The sequence below is a fragment of the Silurus aristotelis genome, assembly GCF_946808225.1.
Source record: "Silurus aristotelis genome assembly, chromosome: 21".
Lineage (NCBI taxonomy): Eukaryota > Metazoa > Chordata > Actinopteri > Siluriformes > Siluridae > Silurus > Silurus aristotelis.
This window is the reverse complement of record NC_139594.1, coordinates 10,267,550-10,295,130: the sequence shown is the minus strand read 5'-3', so window position 1 is coordinate 10,295,130 and position 27,581 is coordinate 10,267,550. Positions and strand designations below refer to the sequence as shown.

The window sequence follows — 27,581 nt, the reverse complement described above, 5'->3', positions numbered from 1 at the left end:
GAAATATTGACATGAATTTCAGTCTTTGCTTTGACCTTTTTTTATTTTGCTTTAATGACAGCGTGTACTCGAGCTCCACATGTTTCCACATCATTCATTATAGATTAAATCCACCAGTGTGTTGACTGAACTCACACACTTTCACTAGAAGAGAAGGAAAAGTTGTACAAAGCAGATAACATGATCAATAGCACATGGGGGAATGGAAATTGTGACACAATTTGTCCCAATAACAAAACCTTGAAGTTGAACATTTACTGAACAAGTTCTAAAGCTTTCTGTTTACTTCCTAGATTTCCAATGTCCTCTTACACTTTTTGGACATCACTATATACAGAGAGGAAATGTCCAAGTGAAGAGATCCTCAGACACTGACACACACATCCAATACCTCCTTTTGAGTCCGAACTAGACAGCATGCTGAATTAGAAAACAATTATGATTATTAATAAGGAAATTGAATAAACATCCCTCACAATAATGAACTTTTGATATTCTGTATGCTCCGTTATGTGTTGCATTACGTGTCGTAAATAGTGTATAGCAGCATCTGGGATTAAATCAGTGGAAACAAGAATTGCTTTCTCCATAAAACTCACTCACATCAACATATTAGTTGATTGTTTGTATTGATTAAAAGCCTTCCTGAGTGTAAACTTCTACTTCTATGCTGCTAGTCAGACACCATGCTGGGAGCCTTTATGATAAGTTTAGAACATTACCCAAGCTAACATCCGCTCAATCAAAACAACGTTTGGACCATTTGTACTTACCAGGCCTTCGATCTGGACCTGTTTAACAGCAGACTCCAGGCTGGTCCCAGGCGCAGGGTCTTTGCGAGTTGCCATATTTCTCAACACGCGAAACTGTCGACCGGGACTTGACTTCCGGGTATGGTACGACTGTGCTACATTTTGAGAGAAACAACGCTACGCTTATTAGTTCCTGTGTGCTGTGGGTAATTTTCTGAATCTCACTTATACACTGTAATTTATAATTCTCAATACAATGTCTATTTACAAATATATATACATAGTATATATGTTTTTGGGATTTACTTCACACTTTAGATAGTATTGACGAACGGTGTCGTGTTTCCGTACGGAACAGTTTGTTCGTAACTCCGTGAATACCACGCTGGTTGTGTTTTTGAACACCAAAAAATCCAATTTATTCGTTTTTCAATGCTGTGGTTATTATTACGCTCAACGTTTAAAGCTGGTGATTTGAGTTGAGTTTGAGTTGAAGTCAGGATGAAGATCAAGCGACAGAAACATGCAAAGAAGACGATCAGTTTCTACAAGTACAACTTTGGTTTTCGGGAACCGTTTCAAATACTGATCGACGGCACTTTCTGTCAGGCTGCATTGAAGAATAAAATCCAAATCAAAGAGCAGCTGCCCAAATATTTCATGGGGGAGGTTCAGCTTTGCACCACCAAGTAAGTAAATGGGTTATTTCTTCTTCTGAATAGTCACTGGATCATGGCCAGACTCAGACCTCTGATGGATGTTATTGCTCTCATTACACAGATGCGCACTGAAGGAACTGGAGACACTCGCGAAAGACTTGTATGGAGCTAAATTAATCCTGCAGAGGTTTCAGGTCCGGAAATGTAAACACAAGGAGCCTGTTGCTGCATCTGAGTGCCTGCTGTCTATGCTGGGAGGAACAAATGCACATCACTACTTCGTTGCCACGCAGGTAATAGCGAGATATAGTGGTAATGTATAACTGGTGCATGCATGCCAAATGACATCATTATTTCTCTCACCCACAAGTTAACACTGAACCTAACCTAAAGATTGGTGTTGTTAGTCTGTGTCCTATGAATCAGCATTAAAATGTATTTATTAATTGAGACTTGACAAACATCTGGATACAGGCATCTGCCAAATGTCTAAGTTGTAGAAACGATGCATCTTCCTTAAATATATAATATTTGAAATATGCATCAAATTATGAATGTTTTTATATCAAAAGCAATTGATTCCTATTGTCCATCAGAAATGTTTATTGTGCAGTCAAAACTTCAGTATTTAAAAAAAAACCTATAAACACAGCATGAGTAACTGCCAGGATTTCAGGAGAACAACACTTTTTTTTATTCATTTACTAATCTTCAGTGAGCCCTTTCACCTGGTAACGGTCATGGTGAATCTGAAGCTCATCCCAGAAATACTGGCATTAGGCAGAAATAGATTTAGGATATTATGCTGTTCGATCTCAGGGGATCATGCAGGCACAGATGCACACAAATATGGGGACAATTATAAGTCGCTGATCCGTATATCATCATGTTCTTTATAAGAGGAAACCGGTAAACCTGAAGGAAATCGCAAAAAATAAAAAAATAAACACGGGAAGAACATGCCAAACTGGACACAGACAGAATCTTGCATTTGAGATCGAACCAGATCGCTTCACACTAACCACTGCGGTGCTGGTGCCATTATTGTGCAATGTAAGGAATTGCTGTGTTTCAGGAAATAAGTGTTTATACATCTTTGTGATTTAACATTGAGATAATAATAAAAAAGCTTTCTAGCTGAATATTGAAAATAGTCATGGTGGGTAATGAAATTGAGATTAAAGTGATTTTCTCTGCCTTTGTGGAAGCATGGATGATCCATAAAACCTTTTTGCCTACACCATATTTTCTTCAGACGTACATGAACGATTGATTAAATGTTAAAACTGCTGACTTTCTGGTCGTTTGCAGGACAGAGAATTGACAACAGCTCTGATGGCGATCCCTGGCGTACCTTTGATCTACATTGTCCTCAACACAATGGTGTTAGACAAACCATCAGCGTGTTCAGTGAAGCACGTGGAGGCAGTGCAGCTGGGAGAGCTTGTGAGTCCACATCACCAACAGAGCCTCCAGAGTCTGAAAACTGAGCAGGGCCTCTGTAAAGACAGCGAGGAGCGGCGGGGCAAGAAGCGCAAGAGAAAGTCAAGAAACCCGAATCCTCTGAGCTGTTTGAAAAAGAAGAAGAAGCCAATGCCACAGCAGCCCAACAGTACAGATGGTGAGAAGAAGAAGAGGAACAGGCACAGGAAGAAGAGCGCTTCTGGAACGTCCATCAGTGTGAACCCAAACCCTTCCAGTGCTCAGTCATGAGTCGTCTCTGTATCAGCTGATCAGTCCAAATGTATAAAAACCCTACTGTTTTTCTCCACCCAGATTTTTAAATATATCTTTAATCAAGATGTCAAATAAAGATATTAGTGTTCCTCAATGGTTTGTGAAGCTCTTGAAATATCTTTATTAGATAAGAAATATCCTGGTTATAATATGTAATTCCATCACGTTTACAGAATCACTGAGTATACATGTACTAGCAAAGCAAATTTCATAATTCAAGTTCATGAGCATATTGTTGCACGTGGGATGTGTCCGTTTTGAAAATATGCGCTAAAATAAGTTTACATTTATATTAATATGAAAACGCGAATAAAAAAAAAGCGCAAACGTCCCATAACCACCACAAGGCAGAGGTGAAGGTCATCCTAAAGCTTCTGTTCTGTCTTTTGCAAAATGAGTGGCTTTGCTAGTGGACCACCTCTAGTGACCTTCTCCTTTCAGTACAGTGTAAAAAAGTTTTCTTCATATGGTCACTTTATAAAACAATTTATGGTTTCATACACAAGATGCTTTGCGCTGTCAGCAAATTTCAACGTTTATTACTAACAAGAATTTTTTCACATTGAAAATGACGTTGCCTTCTTGTGAGAGTTTTTGACTCCTTTATATTCCTAATTTGCTCTGATTAAAAGGTAAATTACAGTATTTTCCGGACTATAAGCCGCTACTTTTTCCCCACGCTTTGAACTCCACGGTTTAAACAATGAAGCGGCTAATTTATGGATTTTTCCTGGGTTTTTCACAAACTTCAAGCCAAAAAACTGAGCAACATAACATTAGACCAATGAAATTGCCGAACGGATTCAGGTGAACCAATGAAACTCTTTATATTAAATCAGATGCGCTCCCACTGAATCGGGCCGCACCACATCATAAATATGGATGATGTTCCTCTGACGTTTGACCTGCGCTCACTCGGACTGTCAACAGGAAATGCGAATCATTCGTCACGCTGAAAACAACCGGGCATGAAAACACATTTCACCTGTGTTCTGAGCTGCACGGCATCGGGAGAAAAGATTCACTGATGGTGATTTTTAAACGCACGGTGATGCCAAAAGAAAAACTCTAGAGAGAAATTGTTGCGAAAGGAAGGAGGAAGACAGTGAACAATGACTTTCTTGGTAGGCTACTGTTTAGATACAAGCCGTGTAACAGACACTGTCTTTCATTAAAGCCTGTGTAAAGTTCATTAGTTTCAGTGTAGACTTATAGACAGGTGCGGCTTATTTATGTTCAAAATAAAAATCATTTTAAATTCAGTGGGTGCGGCTTATATTTGGGTGCGTTTAATAGTCCGGAAATTATGGTATCTTCATTAGTTTTTTCTTTACAAAATATCTATTATTCCTGGCTAAATGAGTATGTGTAGTGTGTTCTAATTAAAAGCACAAAATCAAAAATGCTGTTCATTTAAAAAGAAATCTGTTCTGGAGTACAAACAATTATTACTGTCATTAATCAAACCAGTACAAACACATTTATGCTATAATTATAATATGCTATAACAGTAGTCCAACTATCTCTAATAAAAACAATCCTTAGTCTTGTCATTATATTATACTTCAGCAACAATGAAAAAAAAAAAAATAAAATCAGTGTCGATTAATGCTGGTGTTTTTAATGTTTAATAAAAATGAATGTTTGTCAATGTTTTTAATATATTTGTATTTTTTATTGGTACTCCACACAGATTAAACTGCTGCATCTTAGACACCCTGTTGCAAAGAGAGCAGTATGCTTGCATCAGCCGGACGATATTAAAGCCTCGACTTGAACCAGGAAAGTAACTCTTATTAGTGATGTCAAGGCAAAACCTGCTCTGTTGAAATAAATGGTTCATATGGAGACTTGGTGTTCACTAAAGGCCTTTTCAGGTCACAGAATGTAGAACTGCAGTACCATGTGAGACTAAAGATGACAGCACTGTGTCTACATAAAGATCAAAGAAAAAGAAGGCAGATAAATAAAGTACAAAAAGTATATAAAATATAAGAATATATAAAGATATATATTAGATATATATGACAGAAAATAGATGTATATACTCAATATGCTTATGGCAGTAAGCAGTAAAACAGTAAACAATTTAAGGTGGTTTTGTAATTGTGTATAAAGTGGACCCTGTGCACCCCTGACCATAACACTAGTATTTGGTTCTTCCCCAAACTGTTGCTGCACAATAAAAGTCAGAAAAAAGTACAATCTTTGTGTGCTGTAGCAATAAAATGTCTCTTCACTGGAGCTACAAGGCCCAAACACTGTTTTAGCATGAAAATGATCCTGAGCTGGACCTGAGGCTGGCTGCTGCTACGTGGTGTCTGATATGTTACAGGCTCATTGTTGTGTTGATTTAACGGTTTACGTAATTCATCGTTAATTATAGCCCTAATTATGTCATGGCTATTTTTGTCCAGTGCTTAAACGTGTTGCTCATTTGTGTGAGTTGCTATGAGTTGCTATGAGCAACAAAGAGAGGGCCTGCTACTATGCAGTCGAACCACTTATCCATTACAAAAGATCATCAGCAGTTTCCGCAAATAAGAGCAGTCTGATACTTATACTGATTTTACAAGAAAGCTTTTGATTCAGATACAAATTCTCAATTAGAGCTTTTTAGACATTTATCAGAAGTCACTTCTCATTCATGGGTCGGTTTTGTGCACTTCATCTTAGTTTCTTTTTTGTGTCTTAGGACGCTGCCATGGACATTCTACAGACCACCCAACAGCTATAACCATGACAACACCATACCAACATCCAGCGACCATATATGTGTGTGTGTAGGACTTACTACAAAAGTAAACACGGACGTCACTGCGTCTCACAGTCTATAAAGGTGACGTCCCTTTTCCCACGTCATGCTTTCAGACAGTCACTTATTGCTCCTAATAAGCTGGACAAAAGGAATGGGAAGGGGCTCATCCATAATACTAGTCCAGTCTAGACTCACTATTAACAAGAGTTCAGCCCTGTTAGCTAGAGTATGTGGTCGAGCTCTTAAAGTAGCTTAAAACAAAAGACAAAGCTGTTCAGCTGAGGACGTGGTTTAGGTAATAGAGCAACATTCGAGACAGTGTTCTACAAGAAGTAGAAAGAAGATGGAAGTAGTCCTGACACGACTTAGAGATTTTTCATGTAAGGAAGCTAGTTTTGAAGACTACAAAGCAGCAGTGATCTTCAGAGAGCAGCCCCAGGCCGAGGAAACATGCAGGGAGGAGAGAGTGAACTGTGATGGTGCTGAGCGTCTGGACATAGAGAGTGCTTTGGCCTGGCTGAAACGAGAGCTGGTAAGATCTTGCTTAATAATACTCAGTGATCATTTGTGAATTTGAATTTTGAGAAAAGTTCTGGACAGTAAGGAAATGAATATCTCAGGGCAAATATATTAGTTTTATTGCTAATATCAAGAATATGAGCATGCTAACTGTTTAATAGTTGTAGCTGTTTATGGTTATTTGCCCAGTGATTGTAGTGATGTTTTCACACTTTGAGAAGAATCACATCCTGAATTTAGTTGCAAATCACATCCAGCTTGATACATTTTTGTTTCACTGAATCCAACAGTGGAACTTGTACGTGTGCATTCTGCTGGTACGTTTTATGGCTGCAATTTACTAAACCGAACTACACTTCCTCGTTGGTGGTCTGATTATGCCGTACACAAGCTCAGTATAGTTTCAGGCTCAGGTCATGTTAACTCAAAGACCAGCTGCAGCAGGGGTCATCCTGCTCGTTTGAGATGTTATTGCTAAATAGTAAAATTTACTGTGGGTCTTGCCATTGACATGCAGCGGTCACAAGTAAAATGTCTCACCAGCAAAATTCCCATGGGGTAAATAAAGAGCAACTCCATTGTCAATGACAGATATATCGCTTTGTATTTATTGCCGCAGCACCAGCAGATACGACCTTGTGCTCCTTCAAGACCAGAATTAGAAAAAAGGGGTTGAAAATCGAAATGTTGAGAATTCATCAGTAAGTGTAATCAGATGGTTTGGAGTTGGATCAAAACATACTTAAATTCAACCGTTCACCTCTGCATTCTGGCTCTTCTCATTTAAAATCTACTTTTACTTCAGTTATTTGTTGTTGGTGTTTTTTTTTTTTTTTTTTTGCATCAATAGAGTTATCAAGATTTTATGTCGTATTTTAAACTAGAATGCACAATTTACTTAAATGTTTCTTTTAAATACAATTACTCATGCTTAGTTCAGCTCCTATACAAACAGGTCTTAAAGACAATAGAAGTTTACTACACATGTAAAACAGTTATATTTTGGCTATAAATGAATTATCTTGGTTTATTTATCCAGACTGCAAATAAATAAAAAAATAAGGCAAAATTGATCTGAATTATTCTAGTGGTTTGTGAAGCACATTCAGAAGATCTGCAAGTTTTAACATTTTGATAAAATGATGAAAAATTATAACTTTATCAGAGCTATTAAATGTATTACTGGGTTGATATACTGTATATATAGTAATACTCATTAATTTATTAATTTACTCGACACTTGAAGGGAATGGATAAAGATAAATAAATAAATATAAATAATGTAAAATCTGATGATGCACATAATAAATTAAAAGCCATTTTTTTTCAGTACTGATAATCTGTACTGAGGATGAATGTAGTATTTCTATTTAAAATGTCAGTGAATGCAAATATTATGACAAACCTGTGTCTTTGACTGAATTCCACATTTTGCTACTAAAATCTGATAAATATATTTACTATAACAACTTCAGGTGTGTGCTGTGTATTGAGAAAAGCACGTGTGCACTGTCTCCCTGTTTTTGAGCTCAGAATGAGGATTGTTTTCTGTTCCCTCCTGTAGGAGATTAGTCATTGTTCTTCTGCAGGAGCAAACACATTCAAAAGCACGTGAGAAAATGACTCTAACACACGCATCTGAGTTCTAGAATTTTCAGTTATTTAATTTTTTTATCTATATAATCACGCATCTGCCACTTGGAGTTAATTCGTTTATTAAATACAGGTGTGGGTGGGAAAACTTTCTATTCTTCTTGTCCTCAGCTTGGAATGTAGTATATTAGTTTCTTACAATGAAACCAATTAGAAAGCCCCAGTTCCTTATAAAGGATGAAGGAAGCATTTGCATTTGAAATAAATTGTCAGTCAGAAATTGTATTAAACCCTCTGGGCTGTTCACTGGGCTGTTCACTGCGCAGTCCACCCACACACACACACACACACACACACACACACACACACACACACACACACACACACACACACACAGATCTTTTCTTTATTTTAGATTTTTTTGTAATTTTTTAAATAAAGAAATCACACTTATCTCCAAGTGACAGTTTGGGAATACTCCAAATGCAGTCTAGACAATAAAACAAACTTTTTCTTTTTTTTCCCCCTAGAGATCACATAAATATATATAATACTTGTGATCTCTCCTACATCAAGTCTATATATAATCTGCTGTATTATCTAGCACGCTGCAGTGATGTGTTAGTGTAGTAGGTACAGACTGTGTTAAGGAGAGAAACACAGAGCGTGCAATTACAATGTATAAAGTGTCTTTCTTTCATTTATTTATTGACTTGAACTTTTTTCTTTCATTCTCTCGAAGGTTTTTTTAAAATCTTTTACACACTTTTTATATAATTTTTAAACAATTTTACAAATGTTATAATTTTTTAAATCATATACATTATTATATTTAATTTAAATAATTTTTGATATTGTTCTATTAAACATTCAAATGTATTCTTTTTTATTACTTTGGTGTAGACGGACAGGCAGGCAGGTTTTAAAATTGTGCTTAAAATTGTCTACATCATAATTCAAAATTTTCAAACACATTCTGCAGCTTAACAATTGATTAACTCCCATTTAACTCCCATATTTAAGTTAATTAGATGAGTGTAATCATATTAATCAAATGTCTCACATCTGGCTTGCTCAGTATGGATAAGTGAATGGGGTAAAATTGCCCTATAATATGTTAATAGTCTACATGAATTATTGCTCTCACAATAAAGGACCCATAGCACTTTTGTTTAGTTGAACGTGTGGCTCTGAAACTGTAAGAATGTGGTTCATGTGCTGTTACAGATGGAGATGCGTTCACAGGACCAGGCTCTGATCCGTCAGCTCATGGACCTTCATGCCGGTATTCAGGAGCTGAAGCAGGAATGTGCTGTGGAAGAATCGGAAGAGGATAAGCTGGACGAATATGAAGAACAGTCCTGGGACTCTAATAGTGAATCAGAAGAGAGCAGCACTTCCTCCTATTCAGGAGAGATGTCCTTTTACTCATCAATCTACTCTAACTTCTACAGGCCATTAGCACATTCTCTGTCTAAGAGGAACTTTGGCCGGCGTAGTTCAGTGCCTTAACAAACTGCTAGTTCCTGACACACCCAGGCTTCCATTTACACTGTTCTCATATCATCACTTGAAGTATTACTAAATGCACTATAGAGCAAATAGGAGAAAATAATTTATACAGATAGGATGGGATTGTGTTCTGGAAAAGACAAAGTGTAGGGCAAAGTGCTGTTTCAGTCTGACAAGGTCTTATGAGATAGGCTGCTATTATCATTTTATTTAAATGACAGTCTTTGTTTTAATAAGTCACTCGGTAGATGTATGAAATATAAACAAAAGTTTTGACTTTTCCTCCCATGTGGTTTTAACTGCTACAATAAAGTTGGAGGCCCACTGTGGATGTGGTGGCATTACATTTTCTAAGAACTAAGAGACCAAAATCGATTCCTTCATGAAACACAGTGGAAGATGGTCTGCTACAGAGCTCTGACTTTAACCCTATTGAACACCTTTAGGATGAATTTGAATGCTGACTGCACTCCAGGCCTCCTCACCTCACCATCAGTACCTGATTTTACTAACACCCTTGTTGATGAATGATCACAAATCTCCACAAGCACACGCCAAAATCTACTGAAACATCTTTCCAGAAGAGTGGAGGTTATTATCACTGGAAATAGGACTTATTGTGGAATGGGATGTTCAGAATCCACATATAGGTTATGTTCACGTGTCCACAGACTTTTGTCCATGAAGTATATATTATCAGTAGACAGCTGGGTCCAAACTTCTGAGAGCACTAATGAATTTCTTTCTAATTTAATACAGCATTTTTTATTACTTTTCATTATAAGTTACACTGTTAACAACTTAAGTGAAAAAAAAAAGGAATCTTTTTATTTGGTATGTGCCATTTTTGTTTTAATGACTGCATGCATGAGTTTGTATGAACCTTGATAATGCATTTTAGATGAAATCCATCTGTGTATCATCTGAACTTTGCTTTATGGAATTGATAAGACTCACAAAACGATGGTCTTTTGTACAAAGTAGTTATCACGGTCAATATAACAAATTAGTGAAAACCTCATTAGGGATCTGGTCTATTGAAGCAAGATGTTGCACTTTTTTTTTTTTTGTAGAATTTTTAAAACCTTAAGAGGGATTTTTTTTTCAGTTTCTCAGACTTTTGGACCTGTGTGTGTGTGTGTGTGTGTGTGTGTGTGTGTGTGTGTGTGTGTGTGTGTGTGTGTGTGTGTGTGTTTAAATATACTGTATATCCAATATGTCTGACTCACTACTGTTTGTAGATCAAGAGATTTGACTTGTTCAGCAGTAAATGAAGATCCAGCGTTTGACTTTATGATGTGGAACTTCATGTCGTATGAAGCTGATATCAGGGTGGCCTTCAGTAGTCAAAACGATTTCTTCTATTATCATTATAACGCATGACTTATTATGTGCTGAAATAATGAAATTTGCATTTAATAGCACACACCCAACCTGATGAATGTCTCTTTGCTGAATATATACTAGTATACTATTTTTTAACGCTTTATCAAAGTAGGCCTTTATAACAGGTGACCAAATTTGTACTTTCAGGGAAATGTAAGCTCGAGAATACATATAGTCATTAATAGGATATTTAGGACATGGATTTACCTGAATTTTGGACCAAAACAGATTATTATCCTGTTTACTGTATATGTATTAGTGGTTTTATAAGATTTGAATCTTACACATATTCATATCTCAAAGACAGGAACATACTCATTACATTGAACATGTTTCTATATAACAGTAGTGAGTTAATGTAGATTATATTATTGTTATGTTTTGGGATGTACAGTACAGACCAAACGTTTGGACACACCTTCTCATTCAAAGAGTTTTCTTTATTTTCATGACTATGAAAATTGTAGAGTCACACTGAAGGCATCAAGGGCTATTTGACCAAGAAGGAGAGTGATGGGGTGCTGCGCCAGATGACCTGGCCTCCACAGTCACCGGACCTGAACCCAATCGAGATGGTTTAGGGGTGAGCTGGACCGCAGAGTGAAGGCAAAAGGGCAAACAAGTGCCAAGCATCTCTCGGGGAACTCCTTCAAGACTGTTGGAAGACCATTTCAGGTGACTACCTCTTGAAGCTCATCAAGAGAATGCCAAGAGTGTGCAAAGCAGTAATTAAAGCAAAAGGTGGCTACTTTGAAGAACCTAGAATATGACATTTTTCAGTTGTTTCACACTTTTTTGTTATGTATATAATTCCATATATAATTCCACATGTGTTAATTCATAGTTTTGATGCCTTCAGTGTGAATCTACAATTTTCATAGTCATGAAAATAAAGAAAACTCTTCCAAACTTTTGGTCTGTACTGTAAATTTAATAAAGATGTTCACCTGGGACATTATGATATCATGATAAATATAAAGAAAAATCTTTTATGATTTATTTATTGTTTTGGCAGTTTGATTTACTCACTAATAAATAATTAAAATATATTATATATTTTTAATTATTGTTCGGCATACAATTCACCACTGCTAACAACATGCATTATGGCACACACATAAAACCTCAGGTTCAGTGGTCAAATCAGGGGCATAACAACAAATCTTTAGGGTGCAAATCTTGTCTTGTGGTCTCTATTCTGACTTTCTGTTTGAAAATGCTTCCAAATTAGCAACAAAAAAAGAGAGAAAATTTGAATTATTTTTCGCAAATTCATTTGTTTAAAAATAAATCAAGCTCTACATGCAACAAGACTATAAGAATATAACACACAGTGTGAGCAAGTTATTTATGAAAAAAAAAAAACATTTCTGCTATTAACCAAGTCTCATGTCTCATGCCAAGACATCCAATGTAACAGATATAGAGAATATTATTTCAACTTGTCATGCTGATCCCAGTGCTGCTCCGTGAGACTGGAGTCTAATAAAAGAGGACCACTTTCCCTTCTCAGTCTCTGGATTTCAGAGTTAAGTCCAAGCAGGGTCTGAGCGAGCTGTCGGTCCTGTGAGCGCATTTCCAACTGAATGTTGAGAGAAAAACACAGATACACAGTTCAGCTTTCATTGGCATCAGTCATTTTTATACTAAAGCTTTTATATAAAAGCTTGGTAACAATTTCCATTCATTTTTAATTAAAGAGTTAAAAAAGTACTGTAATAGAGGGTTGTAGCTATTGGTTATATTAGTAATCTACTATTATACTAATTATTACATTGAATAATCGAGTTATTGGATAAGAAGTACTTTCTCTTTATTAAAGAGCAATACTAAATATAGAAGAAAATATGGCAGGTCTTTTAAAATGTACAAGTAATTTGTTTCCTTTTTAAAAATTTTTACATTTCTATTGCTTAAATTGCATACAAGAACATCTGTGAAAACTAAACCCATTTCATTTATTTCATTGCCATATTACATCAAAATGCAAATATAATTATATAATTATATAATATTCGTTGACCTGAATTTCTCCTCGCCCCTCGCTGTTTTCTATCAATTCCTACATTTTTTTTATTCTGCAGCATCTTCTGTGTTTACCTGTCCAGAGCTCTCTAGAGTCTAGCAGGTGGTGCATCAGTAATAATGGTCTGTGATGAAACACAATGCTCCATGTGTAGTTAAATAGACTAAACGAAACATTGATGCAAATCATTTGCCTCAATTATTTTTGTATTTAAATGACTCGAGTTACTCGCGGAATAGTTTCACCCCTACCCTAATACATTTATTACATGTTTTTATTCAATTATTTTATATATAATTTCTGTTAAATTATATTTACAAATCAAATGAATTGTTACAGAAAGAAAAATTAGTTTACATGTAAATGAATATCATGGTAAATAATATTATAGTAATGTTACATAATGCAGTAAATAGTCTTTGTAATAGAGAGTAATAGAGATTGTAATATGCTTAAGATAAATGGTTTAAACTGGAATTATTTTAGATTTTTTAACCAAAATTAATAAAACAGATCATTACAACAAAAAGGAGCATACTGTAAAAATTATTGAAAAATATTTATGAGTGAATACATCTGTGAATATATCAGTAATCAGTGCTATGAACAGTTATTAAAGTTTGTTATAGCAGTGTTGTAATCATATCATTAATATAGCTATCCGAACTGCAGACCTGTGGGTTTAAAACCACAAAGTGTTTGGTCATTTCTCTGTTTAGAAACACCTGCTTCAGCTCACCAGAGAATTTCCAGACTTAAAGCAGGTATTATAACAAAACAATGTCCTCCACTGCTGAAGTTGTGAATAGTAGAAAAAAAATCGAAACTCTGTCTACAGATGTCGTGTTATATGACAGTTATTTCTGAAAGACTCGTGCCCCCCCTGTCATTTATAGGAAGCAGAGACAGTGAAGGTGTACAAACTAACAAATAAGAAAATAAGAAAATTACATGAGCATTACAAATCAAATAATTCTCTACAAACAGACCATGTAAGAAGTGGGTTTAGGCTGAGCATGTTTTTATTATTATTATTGTTTATGTACCTCAGAAATACATACAGTCAAATCAACTCACCAGTTCAGATCTCAGCCAGGTAATTGCTCCATCTATCTTGGCTCTGCGTAGCTCTTCATTAGCTTGGAAACTCCTGCCAACGCTCATCGGATCGCTGTCATTTTCAGAAAACGCTCTTGGCTCGGCTGTTGTTCTGAAGGCATGGCGGAGCTTGTTTTTGATGTTCTCCAGCACCATAATGGACACCGAGTCCTCATACTGAGTATCTGGGTTCATTGTGGCATTCAGGGGAGTAAATGAAAGTGTGTGAGGCGATGCCCTGGTTCCCCTAGCACCCTTCCTCAGGGGACTGACTACTTTCACACACACACACATCTTAGGTCCATTGTCATACATCAGTTTTTTGTTTTTTTCTTTCTTGTTCCTGGCGCGCTTTCTGAATTACTCACTAAAACACTGAGGAAACTCAGTGTCACCGATGAGCAGCAAGTGTGTAAGTTCTTCTCTAGTCTACAACCGCATTTGGGCCAGCCTTATTTTGTCACCGTTACTATAGAGAAGCACTCCCCCCATACCAGTCAAGAAGAATGGAGGGACATTGTGGACAAAGACTATTGTTTCATCCAAAAGAAGTGAAAAGGTGCAGTGGGGCCTTGCTCACTCAGTCATTCACTCACCCCCACTACACGCTCATTCAGCCTTTGTGTGAGAAATAGGTTGTGAGAAAGATCTCAGTCCAGTCTTTCTTTGTGACGGAGTACAGTGTCTCGACAGCTAGTTTTCTTTTGACCTTTTGGTTTTACAGGGCTGAAAAAACCCATCTGATCAGCACCATACGTCAAACGAGGCAGCGGTTAAGAAGCTGGAGTTTGTGCTTTTCAATGGGACGCCAAAAAAGCTTACTGTGGAGACACAGAATTAGCACTTTTGTGTGTAAAGCGAGTATTTCCCAAGGGGCAATCAATTCACAACTCCCTGGCAGGCTTGACACAATCCTTTAGTTCGCTCTGTAGAAACAGAAACACAAGTCTAGTGTACTCTCCTGCCTCATGTAAACTACAGCCACTCTTTTTTATTTATTTTCCAAAGGGGCCTACTGAACAGCACCAGAACCTACTCAGTCTCCATATATTTCTTCAGCAAAGGACAAAGGCACCTTAATGTCAATTTGCATCTTGCTTCCTTTTGTTAAACTGTTCACTGGAATGTTTTGTTGTGGCTTCGTCATGCAGTGTAGAGCTTCAGTGGTTTCGAAATATCAAGCTAATTATGCATGCCTATTGGATGATGAAGTTGGCAAGGGGGGTTTTGGTAGTTAGGGATGCGGTGTGGAATACTGTGTGACATTTGCGCAGAGATGCTCATTAGAGCGTGTGCAAATGTGAGATTAAATCTTAAGGTCAGTCAGTGAAGCATAAACATGACACTCTAACAGTAGAATGAGCAACTATTAAACCACAAGTAATATTTGAAAGGAAGAAATCCACTGGCTGAAGGTTGCCTTTATACTAATCATCCGGTGAAATCTAACTACCACTTCACACCTTATTCTATGGTAAATAAATAAATAAATAAAATGATAAAATAATAATAATAATAAAAAATAGGACAATAACAATGAATTAGGATGGATTTTAAAATGAGCATCAAGAAGGTTTACAGCCCGAAATTTCACCTGCACCTAGACTAAAGATATTCTCTCAACTGAACATATATTTAATGTTATCATACACTTCTTTTGGCAAGTCAGTTAGTGCTTCTCTATCTATATACTATTTGTTTAAAATATATGATTTGCCTATAATGATCACGTTATGTTTGAAGAAAAAAAGGCTGGCGAATTCACAGGACACCATCCTGACTATAAAGCATGGGGGTGGCAGCATCATGCTGGGGGGGTGTTTGGCTAGAAAAATGATTGGTGCCATTTAGAAAATAGATGGAATTCTGAGGGAAACATGAAGGAAAAAGGAGCAAAGCCTCAAGACATCAGCCAGAAAGAGAAAACTTATGCGGTATTGGGTTGATCGCAAAACCTTGACCAAAATCTCAAAATCTGTAGAATAAACTGTTAAATCTCTATTGAAAAAGCTGTTCGAGTTACATGGTTGTGTCAGGAGGGACTTGCATATGCTTGTGTATAAAACGTGGTTGATTAAAGGTCAAGTAATTAAAAGGCAATATGCCACCAATCACTGACTCTTTGCCTCAATTTTTAAAGCGCTTTCATTGGAGGAAAGAAAATGGTGTAATTAATTCGACATGGCGAAGGTACGGAGTTGGGAAAAACTGGATCGAGTCTTTTCAGCTGAGGAAAATTCAAACATTTGGAACAGTACATTTGACTGAAATCTCTTTAAGAGCAGTGACATAATACATTCATTTAGATTTTGCTGAGTTCATTTTTATTTCAATCATTTCAGGCCCAAATCTCCTAAACGTTTAATAACCTTTATTAGTTATTATTCTAAAAGCTTTCTTACCTGCTCAGTGTCTCAAAGGCATTGCATAAAAAATTAATCAATATTAGTGAGCTTTACACCCAACACCCTGCTAATTAAGCCGATCCCAGCGTTACAAATATTTCAACAAAATTAGATCCTGTAGATTTTGCTGCCACTTAAAGGCAACTGGTGGTAAAACAAGTGTCCAACGCAGGAAAAGACACATTTGAAATTTTAGACTTTTGGACATTAAAAACATATTCAGAATAAGGGTTTTAACGCTGCTACCACTGACACAATACAATTAAATTTTACAAAAAAACTTCTTATGATGAACTGTTTATAAAAACAATGAAATCACTAATACAATATATATTTTTTTTATTAAAATGCAATCATTACATATAAATATTTTATGCACAGCAATGTAAAAAAGTTAAAAAAATTTAAAACTGCTCCAAACACAAGGATATAGAAAGTTTAAAAGGTGCTAACTGGAACAAAAACCCTAAAGAATTACAGTAAATAAAATAAACACTTCTTTACCATTAAAAGTAATATAAATACAAGTGTAAGGAAATCTGATGGCATGAGTTCCGAATCTGCAGTGCATGATGGGAGTTAGCCATATGCGTATTTATCTGATGCTGCTCTGTCGTTAGGCGTTATCTGTCCACTCAGTTTCATCAGCAGCTTCACGATCAGGCCTGCCTGTAGAGGAAACATGGGTAGTGACTGTCAATCACAGAGCTCCATAACCTTCAACATCCGCTTTAAATACCTCCACATTTATATTTACATTTATGGCATTCTGGCAGACACCATTGTCCAGAGGGGCTTATATTTATCCTATATATACACAACTGAACAGTTTAGGGTTAGGTGCTTTGCTCAAGGAGCCAGCAATGAAAGCTTGTTGTTTAGAGAACCAAAGACTTTTTGATCACGAGTAGAGCTGAAACGATTCCTCAAGTAATTTCAGTAATTTAAATACAAGAAATCATCGAGGCAAATAATTTCTCTATGCTTCGTTTAATCTTTTTAACTACACACGGAGCATTGTGTTTCCCCACAGACCATTATGACTGATGCACAGCACGCTAAACTCTTGAGCGCTCTGGACAGATAAATACAGAAGACGCTGCAGAATGAAAGAAAAAAACAGTGAGGGACGAGGAGAAAAAGAACGGAAACGACAGAGTTTCTGAGGTTTGGGATCAAAACAAAGAAAATACTGTACAATCACATTTACCTTTTTTTTTTTTTTTTTTTTAAGTGAACTGAAATGTATTTTTATTTATATATTTGTATTTGCATTTTGATGTAATATGGAAATTAGATGCACTAAATAGGTTCTTCACAGATGTTCTTGTGTTGCATTTTCAGCAATAAAAATGTAAAATTACTTGTGCGTGTTTAAGAGACCCATCTTATTTACTTCTGTATATTTAGTATTGATCTTTAATAAAGAAAAAAGTACTTCTTATTCTAATCCGATTAATCGATTAATCGCCGGAATAATCTGTAAAATACCCAAATACTAAAATGATCGATCGCTGCAGCCCTAATCAGAAGTGCAATGTTTTAACCACTGAGCTACAACTTCCATGTACGTTCACTTGTTCATCGTGTGCACAGAATTGCACATTAGAACTAAAGATACTAAGGTGAAATGTTGAGGTAAAATGTTTCTACAGATAAAAAAGTGCAAGGGCTGTAGCTGGATCTGATCTAATTTCTCTATCAGCCTAATCCTCTCCCACACAAACAGCACATTATACACATTTCCCACCCCTGGACTTTTGGCTCTTCTCCATCTGGCTCCACCAGAACAGGGACTGTTCTATAAAAAAAACACCTTCTCACTGATCAGATGCAACAATTCTATAGCTGTGTAGTATAACAGATTATGATTATTCTATATTTTATAATATTTTTGTTTACTTATTTACTGAATAATGTATTTAGTTAGAGCCATTTCCAATATTACAATACAAAAGACAAATTAAAGGTAAAACACTGATTTTTTTTTCTTCGGTTTATTTTTATTCTAGTAGATACGCATACAGTATCGCACAAAAGTAAGTACACCCCTCACATTTCAGCAACCATGTTATAATATCTTCATAAGCAACAAAACTACACAATAATCTGTACTGCTGTACAATCTGCACACTTACTAAAATATATCCAATTTTTATTTCTACAGTATTATCCCTGGAGAAGATACTAAAATTGTTGCTGAAATGTGAGGGGGTGTACTTACTTTTGAGATACTGTACACACACATATCCATCTATCCATCTATCTATGATGTATATTGAAATAAATAATATGTTTACTATTAATGTACAAACAGAATATTTTTGTTGCTTGTATACCTGTTTAGTGTGCACTATGAAGTTCTTCTTGTTCTCTAGACTGTGAATTTGGACGTACTGGTCAGCTTGCCCGAGCTGCCACATGAAGGTGCCATACTCCATGCTGAGGTGTAGCACCTGGAGCAAGCAAAAAGTTAATGTAGCTCATACAGAGTAGTTCATGCCTCGACACATAATTATAACAAAGTTTAAACACCTTAATTAATCAAACATCTTAATTCATGCAGCCATGAAGCAGGACAACGACGTGCACTATGTGCAAATGTAAACAAGATGCCGAGTTATTATTTATACACACAACTTTTTCTGAAAACAATAAAGCTGTGGAGTATAAAGAGTAATGCATCAAACGTAAGCAATCTACAGATACAGTTGGGTAAAAGAGCACTATAGCAATATGTACCATCATCATTATTATTATCATTATTTATAACTCAAGTTAAGTTATTTCTATATGCTATTGCCTTACCTTGGTTTCCATGTTCATGAGGTGCAAACCTTTGGTGTTGACCCCAACATAAACACGGATAACCTTGTGGGTGCTGGAACTGGCCTTGGTGTAGACCTGACCGGTGAAAAAGGCAGCTCCATAGGTGGGAATGTCCCAGCAGTTCTGCAGGAAAAGGCGCTGAAGGTGATGCATTTCTTTACTCACCCCCTCACTGGTGCTCAGATTCTAAGAAAACAATATGCACAGTGGTAAGATTGGCCCCAGCATGATCAAATCAGATAAAATATACAAATGCTGAAATGCAAACCTGCCTTATACTCATGAAGGATTCGGTTTGTCCAGTGGTGGGCTTTACTTTTCACTTTAGATATTGGAACTATGGATTTCAGGTTTTCCTCACTGTAGAAAACAGACACATTGGAGAGGAAAAAAAACATGCATGATGAAAAAACTGGAGATAGAAAAAGGCTGACTGAAGTATAAATCGAATGTGAAGCTGGTGCTCACTTCAGAAAGCCTTGTTTGTGTTTTTTGCTGTCATAGTTGCCGTAAATGATCTGCAGAAGGAGGCTGGCTAGAGTAATGAGCTTGGTGTCTGGTGAAGAGAAAAAACCTTTGAGGAGAAAGTAGCGTGCTTCATCAAACAGGATGAGGATGGAGAGTGGATCTTCAACCTAGAAGAAATGTCCAATAAAACAGTTCTGAATCCATGAATCCATCTGTCTAGGCAGAAGCTGCCCTAGTTATGCTCAATACATTTGAAAAAGTGGTGTGTACAAAAGCCAAAACTGTACAACACCTTCTTCTCAACATCCAGAGGGAGACGGACATCTCGGCGTAGGAACAGCTGTGGGCTCTCCCTCTGCGGGTCCAGCGCTGTGAGGTCTGTGACGATCTCAGGCCAGATACGTAAATGCTGTAAGGGCTTGTGATACGGCTTCAGCTGCAGACCTTAAAAACAACAACATCTTGATTAAAAAATTGCACTTCTTTTCCCCGTTTATCCCTGACACTGTTTACCCTTTTAAAGTAAAATACTGCTTGTGAGTAGTTCAGTGTCATAAAGTAGCAGAAATGTAAAATTAACAAGCAATGCTGTAATCTCCTATAAAGAGAAAGCATTGGTTTAGTTATGACTGTACAGTGCTGTGTGATGCAGTAGGACTCACTGAGGTTCTCAGAGCAGATCCAGATGGTGAAGTACTGCTGTGTTTCCTGTGAGAGCCTCATACCCTCCATGATCTGTTGCACCGTAGTGTTGTTGCCATGCTTCAACTCCACTGAGCGGTACGAACCATCCATGCGGTAAATCCGCACCTTTTCATACTGACACAATTTTCATACGGGTACTCGTTAGAAACTAGGAACTGGGAAAGGTGAAGTTTATCGATTGTGATATACTCTCCTTCTTTTCTTTCTCACAAGTGTGCATTTGCATGTTGACTAAAGCCAGGCAATACAGAAGCATGTATATTTTGATATTTTTATATGGATGGATGGATGGATGGATGGATGGATGGATGGATGGATGGATGGATGGATGGATGGATGGATGGATGGATGGATGGATGGATGGATGGATGGATGGATCTTTATTGTCATTGCATAGTACACAGCAACGGAATGCAGTTTAGCATCTACCAGAAGTGCAAAAAGTAGCAATTGTGCAAATAAATATGTAAGTATATGTACAGAATGTTACACACACATATGTACAGTAAAAGCTATAGCAGTGAAAATGTGCAGACGCTGTTGTAAAGATACAACGAGTAGAAGGTTATAAGGCTATAAGGTTATAAGGTAAAGGAAGGGAAAAAATGTACAAAAAGCTAAATAAACAAGTACACTAATTTTATGTAAACATATATGTGAAATATTAGGCAGGATGTACAGTATATAAAATATATAGACATACAAACATAAATGATATATATTATGCATGCTTAAGTCTTTCTTCAGGAGTATACAGTAAGTATATGGAGGGTGATACATACTGGTTGGTTACTAGCTTGTTTAAGGAGTTTTACTGTCTCCTCCCAGTTGTTCTGTTTATTCTCCTCACAGACTTGAAGTGGGGAACGTTTCTGTTGGTCTTCAATGTGCTTAAACAGATCAGAACAAAACCAGTCAGATGGGAAAATTGCAAAAGAAAAAAAATGCCTTTAGAAGTTGTGTTTAATATAAACATTGTGCGTGGCTTATTCCATTTATAATCTTTAGTTTCAATGTTTACAAACAGAGTTCATCTCACTTAAACGTAATTCTATTTGCCGTTTAATGAAATATTAAAAGAAAGCTATAATAAGCAGCTCGACTCACCCTGTCTATATCAGGGTGATGAAGCAGGAGCTCTACGATCTCCGAGTGACCTCCTCCAGCTGCAAAGTGTAAAGGGGAGCTAAGCTGTCCATTCAGCAGGTTGGGGTTGCAGTTTCCTTTCTCCAACAAAAGTTTTGTGGCCTCCACCTTCCCATGCCTGCCAGATTAAAACAGCAATATCTTAAATACTACTACATGTTCTGCTATTTATTGTGATCATAGTCCAACAGTTGGAACCTTAAGAGCATTTTTAAGTTACTAATCCCTATTTTAGTTTTAATTCTCATTACTATTCGTGTGAGATTAAAGAAAGAAAATGAAGAGAAGATAGCTCATACCAGCATGCATAATGTATGGGGGCCCAGTGGTCACTGTCCAGCTGTTTGACAGAAATGCCACTTTCCAGCAGTTTGGACAGAAGCTCTGTGTCTCCCTCACAAGCACTGCGGTGCAGAGGGAAGTCATCCACCCACTGGTGTTCTCTAAAAATACAAGGAAATCTCATAAGGCAAATAATTATGGACTTTACAATGGATACAAATAAAAAAAAAAAAATACACTATTTAAATTAACTAATTAAATACGTTCTCATCGTATTCTAGTAAATGAGCTTCAAGATTATACAACCCTCATCTTTAATAACTTGTAGCAACTTTTCCAACATTGCACTCATTTATTCACTTACTTGTCCTCGGTCACGTTGGTCATGCTATGTTGCCATTTCTCTCTTTTTGGTATCTGGATTTTAGAGTAGTCTGGAGCTCCCAAGCCAAAGTAGGGATTAATGATGACCTTATCTACCTATATGCACCAGTGGATAAATGATTATAAATGATTTTTATTATAAAGGTTAATAATAGTAAAAAAAAAAATTGTCCCTTTAATATGTTTTATTGTGTTATTCTGATGTTCTGTGATAGTGTTAGTGATTTTCTAGACACACTGATGTTGAGTCTTTTCTCACTCTGTTGGTGTACTGCAGGTCTGATCCATAGAGTGGATTTTCTATGCACATGTCTGCTTTCTCCAGTGACATCATCTTGCTCTTGATCTCCAGCGCAGTGTAACCCATGTGAAGAGACGTGTTGTTCTGCTTGCCCTCAGGAGCGTATGCCGGATTGCTCACGTTGGTTTTGACCCTCTCTATAGGCGAGGGTCTAAAAAGTGCAGGGATGGCATGGGGCACACTGTGCTGCTCCGCCAGCCACCTGAGGGAAGCACAGACACATTTTTCATCAATTTAGAATATTTCAATTTACTCTGTCAGCTGTTAACTTACTTTGGTAAAACAGTGATTCACAATATGTAATTTTAGCTCTGTTTCTGCAACACTCATTAAAAATGCTTAAAGTTTATTGCTCCATTTTAACCTCATTGTAAAACACAGAGGATTTCACGGAAAAGCACAAGCATGGAAATTGCTAAAGCTTTCTTACTTGTCAAGGCCGAGCAGCATCTTTGAGGTGATTGAGTTGAAGTGGGCACTGGTTTCACTGCACACACGCATGATGTCTTGTAGGCAGTAAAAGCTGGGACTCCCAGGGTGATACACAGGCTTGCTGTTGTCTGGAAACCATTAGAGGCCACTTTAATAATTATGTATATGTTACAGAAGTGTTTTTGAAAAATTCTAATAATTACACTGTCCTTATAAACATCCCTTAGCACATAATAAAATAGTGCATACCTTTAACATTAATTGGCACAATAAATAGAGAGGCCTCTTTCCCTACATTCTCCCCATCTAGAGGGAACTTCTTCATGTGCACAACACGTTTTCCTGTGAGAACGACCACACACAAACAGAATCCCATCAATCCTTAATCAAGGACGTTTGAAGACATAAATAAATAGTAAAAAAATTCTGACCAATCAGAAGTTGAATTTTCAATCACTACTAACCTATTATGCCTTGGTTATTTGATATGGGCTTAGTTGCTTCGTCCACATATTCCAGAATTGACTTCGTTTTGTCACTGTCTGTGTGGATTTTCGTGCCCAAGAGAACTTTCTTTCTCTTCTTCTCTTTGCCCTCAAGTGGAAGTTCAATCAGCAAAATCTACAGAAATGGCCCAATATGTAAATAAGTAGAATACATTTTTATGCAGAATATGTAAATATGTCTATTACAAGAAAAAGCAACAAAATGTAGTACAAATTCTTTCGTTGGTTGTTATTTAGTTAAAGCTATGTGGACAGTTGGCTCATTGGTTCTTTCTCAAGCACACAGCTGCACAGTCTTTGTCTTCCAAAGAATTCAAAAATCCCCCCTTAACTCGACCCAATCATGTTCCAACATGACAATTACCCCTTTGTGAAGAACAAAGGCCATGAACACATACACTGGCAGGGAATAGATGGCGATTTTTGGCTTCTTTTTAAAAAAAAAAAAAAAAAATTTTGGCCATTTGTGCAGCAAATGAGGCCAATTATTAGGCAGGCGCATCTGACTCGCCAACCGTGCGTGTACATTCTGCCCTTGCGTTAGAGAATATTACTCTCCCTTACCAGCAGGTGGCAGTAGCCTGTATTCGACTGAAAGAGCTAGAATTGTAAATACAGAAGAAATATATAGTGTTTCCGCCTGTATTCGACTGAAAGAGCTAGAATTGTAAATACAGAAGAAATATATAGTGTTTCCACCTGCGTGATCATTATTAACGGACTTGTGTCTGATAAGTTGCAAAGACAAGAGAGAGCGAGAACGACATTTGGAGAGAGAATGGGAATAACATTTGGAGAGAGAATGGGAATAACAGTTTTGGAGAGAGAATGGGAATAACAGTTTTGGAGAGAGAATGGGAATAACAGTTTTGGAGAGAGAATGGGAATAACAGTTTTGGAGAGAGAATGGGAATAACAGTTTTGGAGAGAGAATGAGAATAAGATTTTTGGAACTGTATTGTTAGTGAGCTTTCAACCAGCTGTGGTTTAGGCTACAGGTGGGCACAAGTACAAAAACCTGGTAACCAGTGCACTGAATGAAAAGGCTTGTGTTGTTAAATAAATGTTTAATTTAGGCATTTTACTGCATCACGTTTTATTAATAAAAAGTTTTATTTTACGAAATGAACTGGGGAAAAAAAAAAGAAAGAAAATCAGCCAAACATATTAGAAAAAAAATCCATCGGCTGCCCTGATTTCTAAACATCGGCCAGAGAAAAACCCGTATCGGTCGACCTCTAGTATGGAAGATACTTTAGTATCTAGGTATCTTGCACAAAGCCCTGACCTCGATTCCACTGAACACCTTTGTGATAACCTGGAACAGCAACTAAACACCAGACCTCCTTACCTAACAGTAGCTCATCTCACAATTTGCTCTAATTGCTGAATGATCACAAATGCCACAGTCATGGTCCAAAACCTTGTGGAAAGCCTTCGCAGAGTGAAAGTGGAATAATATGTGGCACCGGACAGGCTTCACACGGATATTATATAATCACAAAACACACATACAGTTAAGTGTAGAAAAGCGTAAAGAGTTCTTACCTCGTATGCTTTGGCGCGATACTCTTTGCAGCTGAGGCTCACTGCACTCTTTGGCCGTATAACAGCTACAAACACATCTTCAAACTCCGGATTACCCATCTTTACACATCTCATACCCAACGCTTCACTTTCTCATAATGGCAACCGTCTTAGCACCATACCTACGATGGATGACATCATAGTAATAAGCAGGGATAGGCAATAACAACAACAACATATTTTTATTGATAATACTGTTTTGTGAGCACAACAAATTGTCATAATTTACATGAAAGCATCCTCTGAACACTTGAATAACAGTGTCTTCAGTACATAGAGAATGACTAAATCATGTGACCCTCATGATCAGTTTTTTATACTGTTCAGCTAATGTATGGTAGAAAAAAAAAGAACATTTCTGTGAGATCATCTCATGTCAAGTCAAGAGGCTTTTATTGTCATTTCTACCATACAGAGTGGTACACAGTACACAGTGCAGTATGTTGTTTGTTAGTTTGTAATGACTTCCAAATGATTCTTTGTATAACATGAGTTTATCCGTAAAATTAATCGTTTGTTAGTTTATTTCCCACTTTGACAGCTTCCCACATCACTCACAATCGGCTGAGAGCAGCAACAGTGGGAATGAGCCCTTGATTTCTACTTCAACAGCATAATGAGGCAGTGCTTTAGTTCTTTAGTCAGTCCAGCTCTCACCTTCTCATTCGTTCATCTTACATGCTAATACCCCCATCGTTGACACAGTGCTTGTCATTTCACATATATCGAGAAGTAACCAATTCTCTGTATCTCAGCGTACACTTTGGGATACCCGGAAATCCATCTGTACCCCAGTTCTCCTAACCTACCATCAGTCCCTGCGCTCAATAATGCTCTAATAGCTGAATTAATCCAAATCCACAAGGCTACGCTTAAACAAATTACAATCCATCCTCAAAAAGTGACGACTAAACTAAAGAGTGATTCAACAGCAAAATAGGAACCTTTGAGAAAGATTCAGGGCCATATATCAATATTTGCTGTCCCATGCATTTAATAAAAACATCCTGGATTAATCAGAGATCATAATATCATAATACGATACAAAAAATAAACATTTAAACTATAGTAAATAATAAGGAACAAGATATATGCTGTATCTGGAAAAAAAATAGCGAGTGTGTATGTCTGAGGAACTGCTGCGGAACCCACGCATGCGACATGGGCCACCACCTTGCTAACAAACGTTAGCTGTTAGCTATCTGCCCGATTCTACTAGCAGACTGAGAGGGCGCGTTATAACGATTCATAACCTGTTGTTAAGGTTTTATTACACACCAGAAATCTAAAACTTACCTGAAAAATTCCCCCTTTTTCATACTGTTGTTTTCGGGTAAGTTAAGAAGTTACTGCTTTTGGGGAAACCCTCAAACTGAGTGAACATCCGGTCGCAGGGGACGAGCGCCGGAGACCAAAACAAGCGCGCGCCCGCACTCGCGCACTCGAAGCCCGCATGCTTGTGAGGTGCTTTTATAAACTCATGTCAAGGTTTTAACATGAACATGAATAAACCAAAAAAAAAAAAAGCTTCCCGATCCTGGTCGGGAAAATAGAATATGTGATTGTGCGTACCAAATGTCCCCACATCATCAAACTGTCAGATATTCCTGTCTTTGTGGGATGTAAGAAATAAAAGCATGGGCTGGGCTGGGCACGGGCGCGCGCGCACACACACATATGTGTGTGTATGTGTATATAGAGAAAGAGATACACATACACACAATAGTTCAGTTAGTGCCAATTTCCCTTTTAAGTTCTGTGAGAAATAGATCTTAGATCTGTCTGTCTATCTAATAAATGTAAGTCTTGTGAGAAATGCCAAGCTTTTTTTTGTATCATAAAAGGCAGAAAAATATATTACTTTATCACAAATCTTGAACATACACTAGACAGCCAAAAGACTGTAGATACCTGCCCCTGTATGTGGTCTTTCCCCCAAACACACAGAACAGTGGGCGAAACGGTTATTATAACAGCATAAAGGGAACTAAATGTGGAACACTCTATTCAATCAACTCATAAAGGTGTGATTGTTAGGTGCCCTCCAACTTTTGGATATATAGGACAATAAATTGGTCCGATATGGTTGACTCGAATTAATCAAACCTGAAGAAAGAAAAGCCACCAGACACCCTGTCTTCACCTGACTTCAGTCTGTCTACAACAGGTGTGTAGTTTTAATTAGATAAGCCAAGTGATTAAGTGGGCCATAAGTGTGGCATTGTTAAAGACACAAAGTAGTACTTAAAAGACCAAACTAGTGCACAATCTTTGGCAGATGCTTAATTTCAAATCATCCTTTTTATTAGATGAAAATGATCAATGTTTATTTCTTAAGTGCAACTTGTCTACCATGTGGCATTAGCAGGAATACTTAAGAAAACTTCCCATCTACCAGCAAAGGATCTACCAGGTTCAGCATTTCAGTTTTCAGGCAGCTGATTAGACCACACTGGATTTTTAGCAGCTACATAAAACATTAATGCATTGCTGAGA

At 37.1% G+C, this 27,581-nt stretch overlaps 4 protein-coding genes across 5 annotated transcripts in view; 2 read left to right on the top strand and 2 right to left on the bottom strand.

Moving 5' to 3' along the window:
- eif3hb (eukaryotic translation initiation factor 3, subunit H, b) overlaps nucleotides 1–892 on the bottom strand; it is an 80,419-nt gene extending 79,527 nt beyond the window's left edge. Inside the window, exon 1 of the mRNA XM_083524090.1 lies at nucleotides 774–892. Within this exon, the coding sequence (XP_083380216.1) occupies nucleotides 774–848 (75 nt within the window). The 5' untranslated portion in view covers nucleotides 849–892. The remainder of the gene's footprint in view (nucleotides 1–773) is intronic.
- An 84-nt stretch (nucleotides 893–976) lies between these two features.
- utp23 (UTP23 small subunit processome component) lies at nucleotides 977–3,242 on the top strand. Its single transcript, XM_083524094.1, has 3 exons — nucleotides 977–1,441; nucleotides 1,533–1,704; nucleotides 2,723–3,242. The coding sequence occupies exons 1-3, from the start codon at nucleotides 1,254–1,256 to the stop codon at nucleotides 3,122–3,124; spliced, it is 762 nt and encodes a 253-aa protein (XP_083380220.1). The 5' UTR covers nucleotides 977–1,253; the 3' UTR covers nucleotides 3,125–3,242.
- Nucleotides 3,243–6,147: 2,905 nt separating this feature from the next.
- LOC310716723 (uncharacterized protein) lies at nucleotides 6,148–9,652 on the top strand. The gene is made up of 2 exons (XM_083524126.1): nucleotides 6,148–6,438; nucleotides 9,246–9,652. The coding sequence occupies exons 1-2, from the start codon at nucleotides 6,250–6,252 to the stop codon at nucleotides 9,528–9,530; spliced, it is 474 nt and encodes a 157-aa protein (XP_083380252.1). The 5' UTR covers nucleotides 6,148–6,249; the 3' UTR covers nucleotides 9,531–9,652.
- Nucleotides 9,653–16,767: 7,115 nt separating this feature from the next.
- krit1 (KRIT1 ankyrin repeat containing) lies at nucleotides 16,768–26,525 on the bottom strand. Of its 2 annotated transcripts, none has more exons than XM_083523909.1 (17): nucleotides 26,382–26,525; nucleotides 25,047–25,207; nucleotides 23,457–23,613; nucleotides 23,242–23,334; nucleotides 22,991–23,120; nucleotides 22,519–22,762; nucleotides 22,240–22,355; nucleotides 21,893–22,036; nucleotides 21,555–21,711; nucleotides 21,230–21,337; nucleotides 20,405–20,561; nucleotides 20,035–20,186; nucleotides 19,743–19,909; nucleotides 19,547–19,634; nucleotides 19,254–19,460; nucleotides 18,785–18,901; nucleotides 16,768–17,114 (listed from the first exon to the last, which is right to left on the bottom strand). In XM_083523909.1, the coding sequence occupies exons 2-17, from the start codon at nucleotides 25,158–25,160 to the stop codon at nucleotides 17,025–17,027; spliced, it is 2,241 nt and encodes a 746-aa protein (XP_083380035.1). In that variant the 5' UTR covers nucleotides 25,161–25,207; nucleotides 26,382–26,525; the 3' UTR covers nucleotides 16,768–17,024. The 2 variants fall into 2 exon arrangements, with proteins under 2 accessions (XP_083380035.1, XP_083380034.1); XM_083523908.1 differs by lacking the exon at nucleotides 16,768–17,114 and adding an exon at nucleotides 18,434–18,632 and having other exon boundaries at nucleotides 18,690–18,901; nucleotides 26,382–26,523.
- Between the last annotated feature and the right edge of the window lie 1,056 nt (nucleotides 26,526–27,581).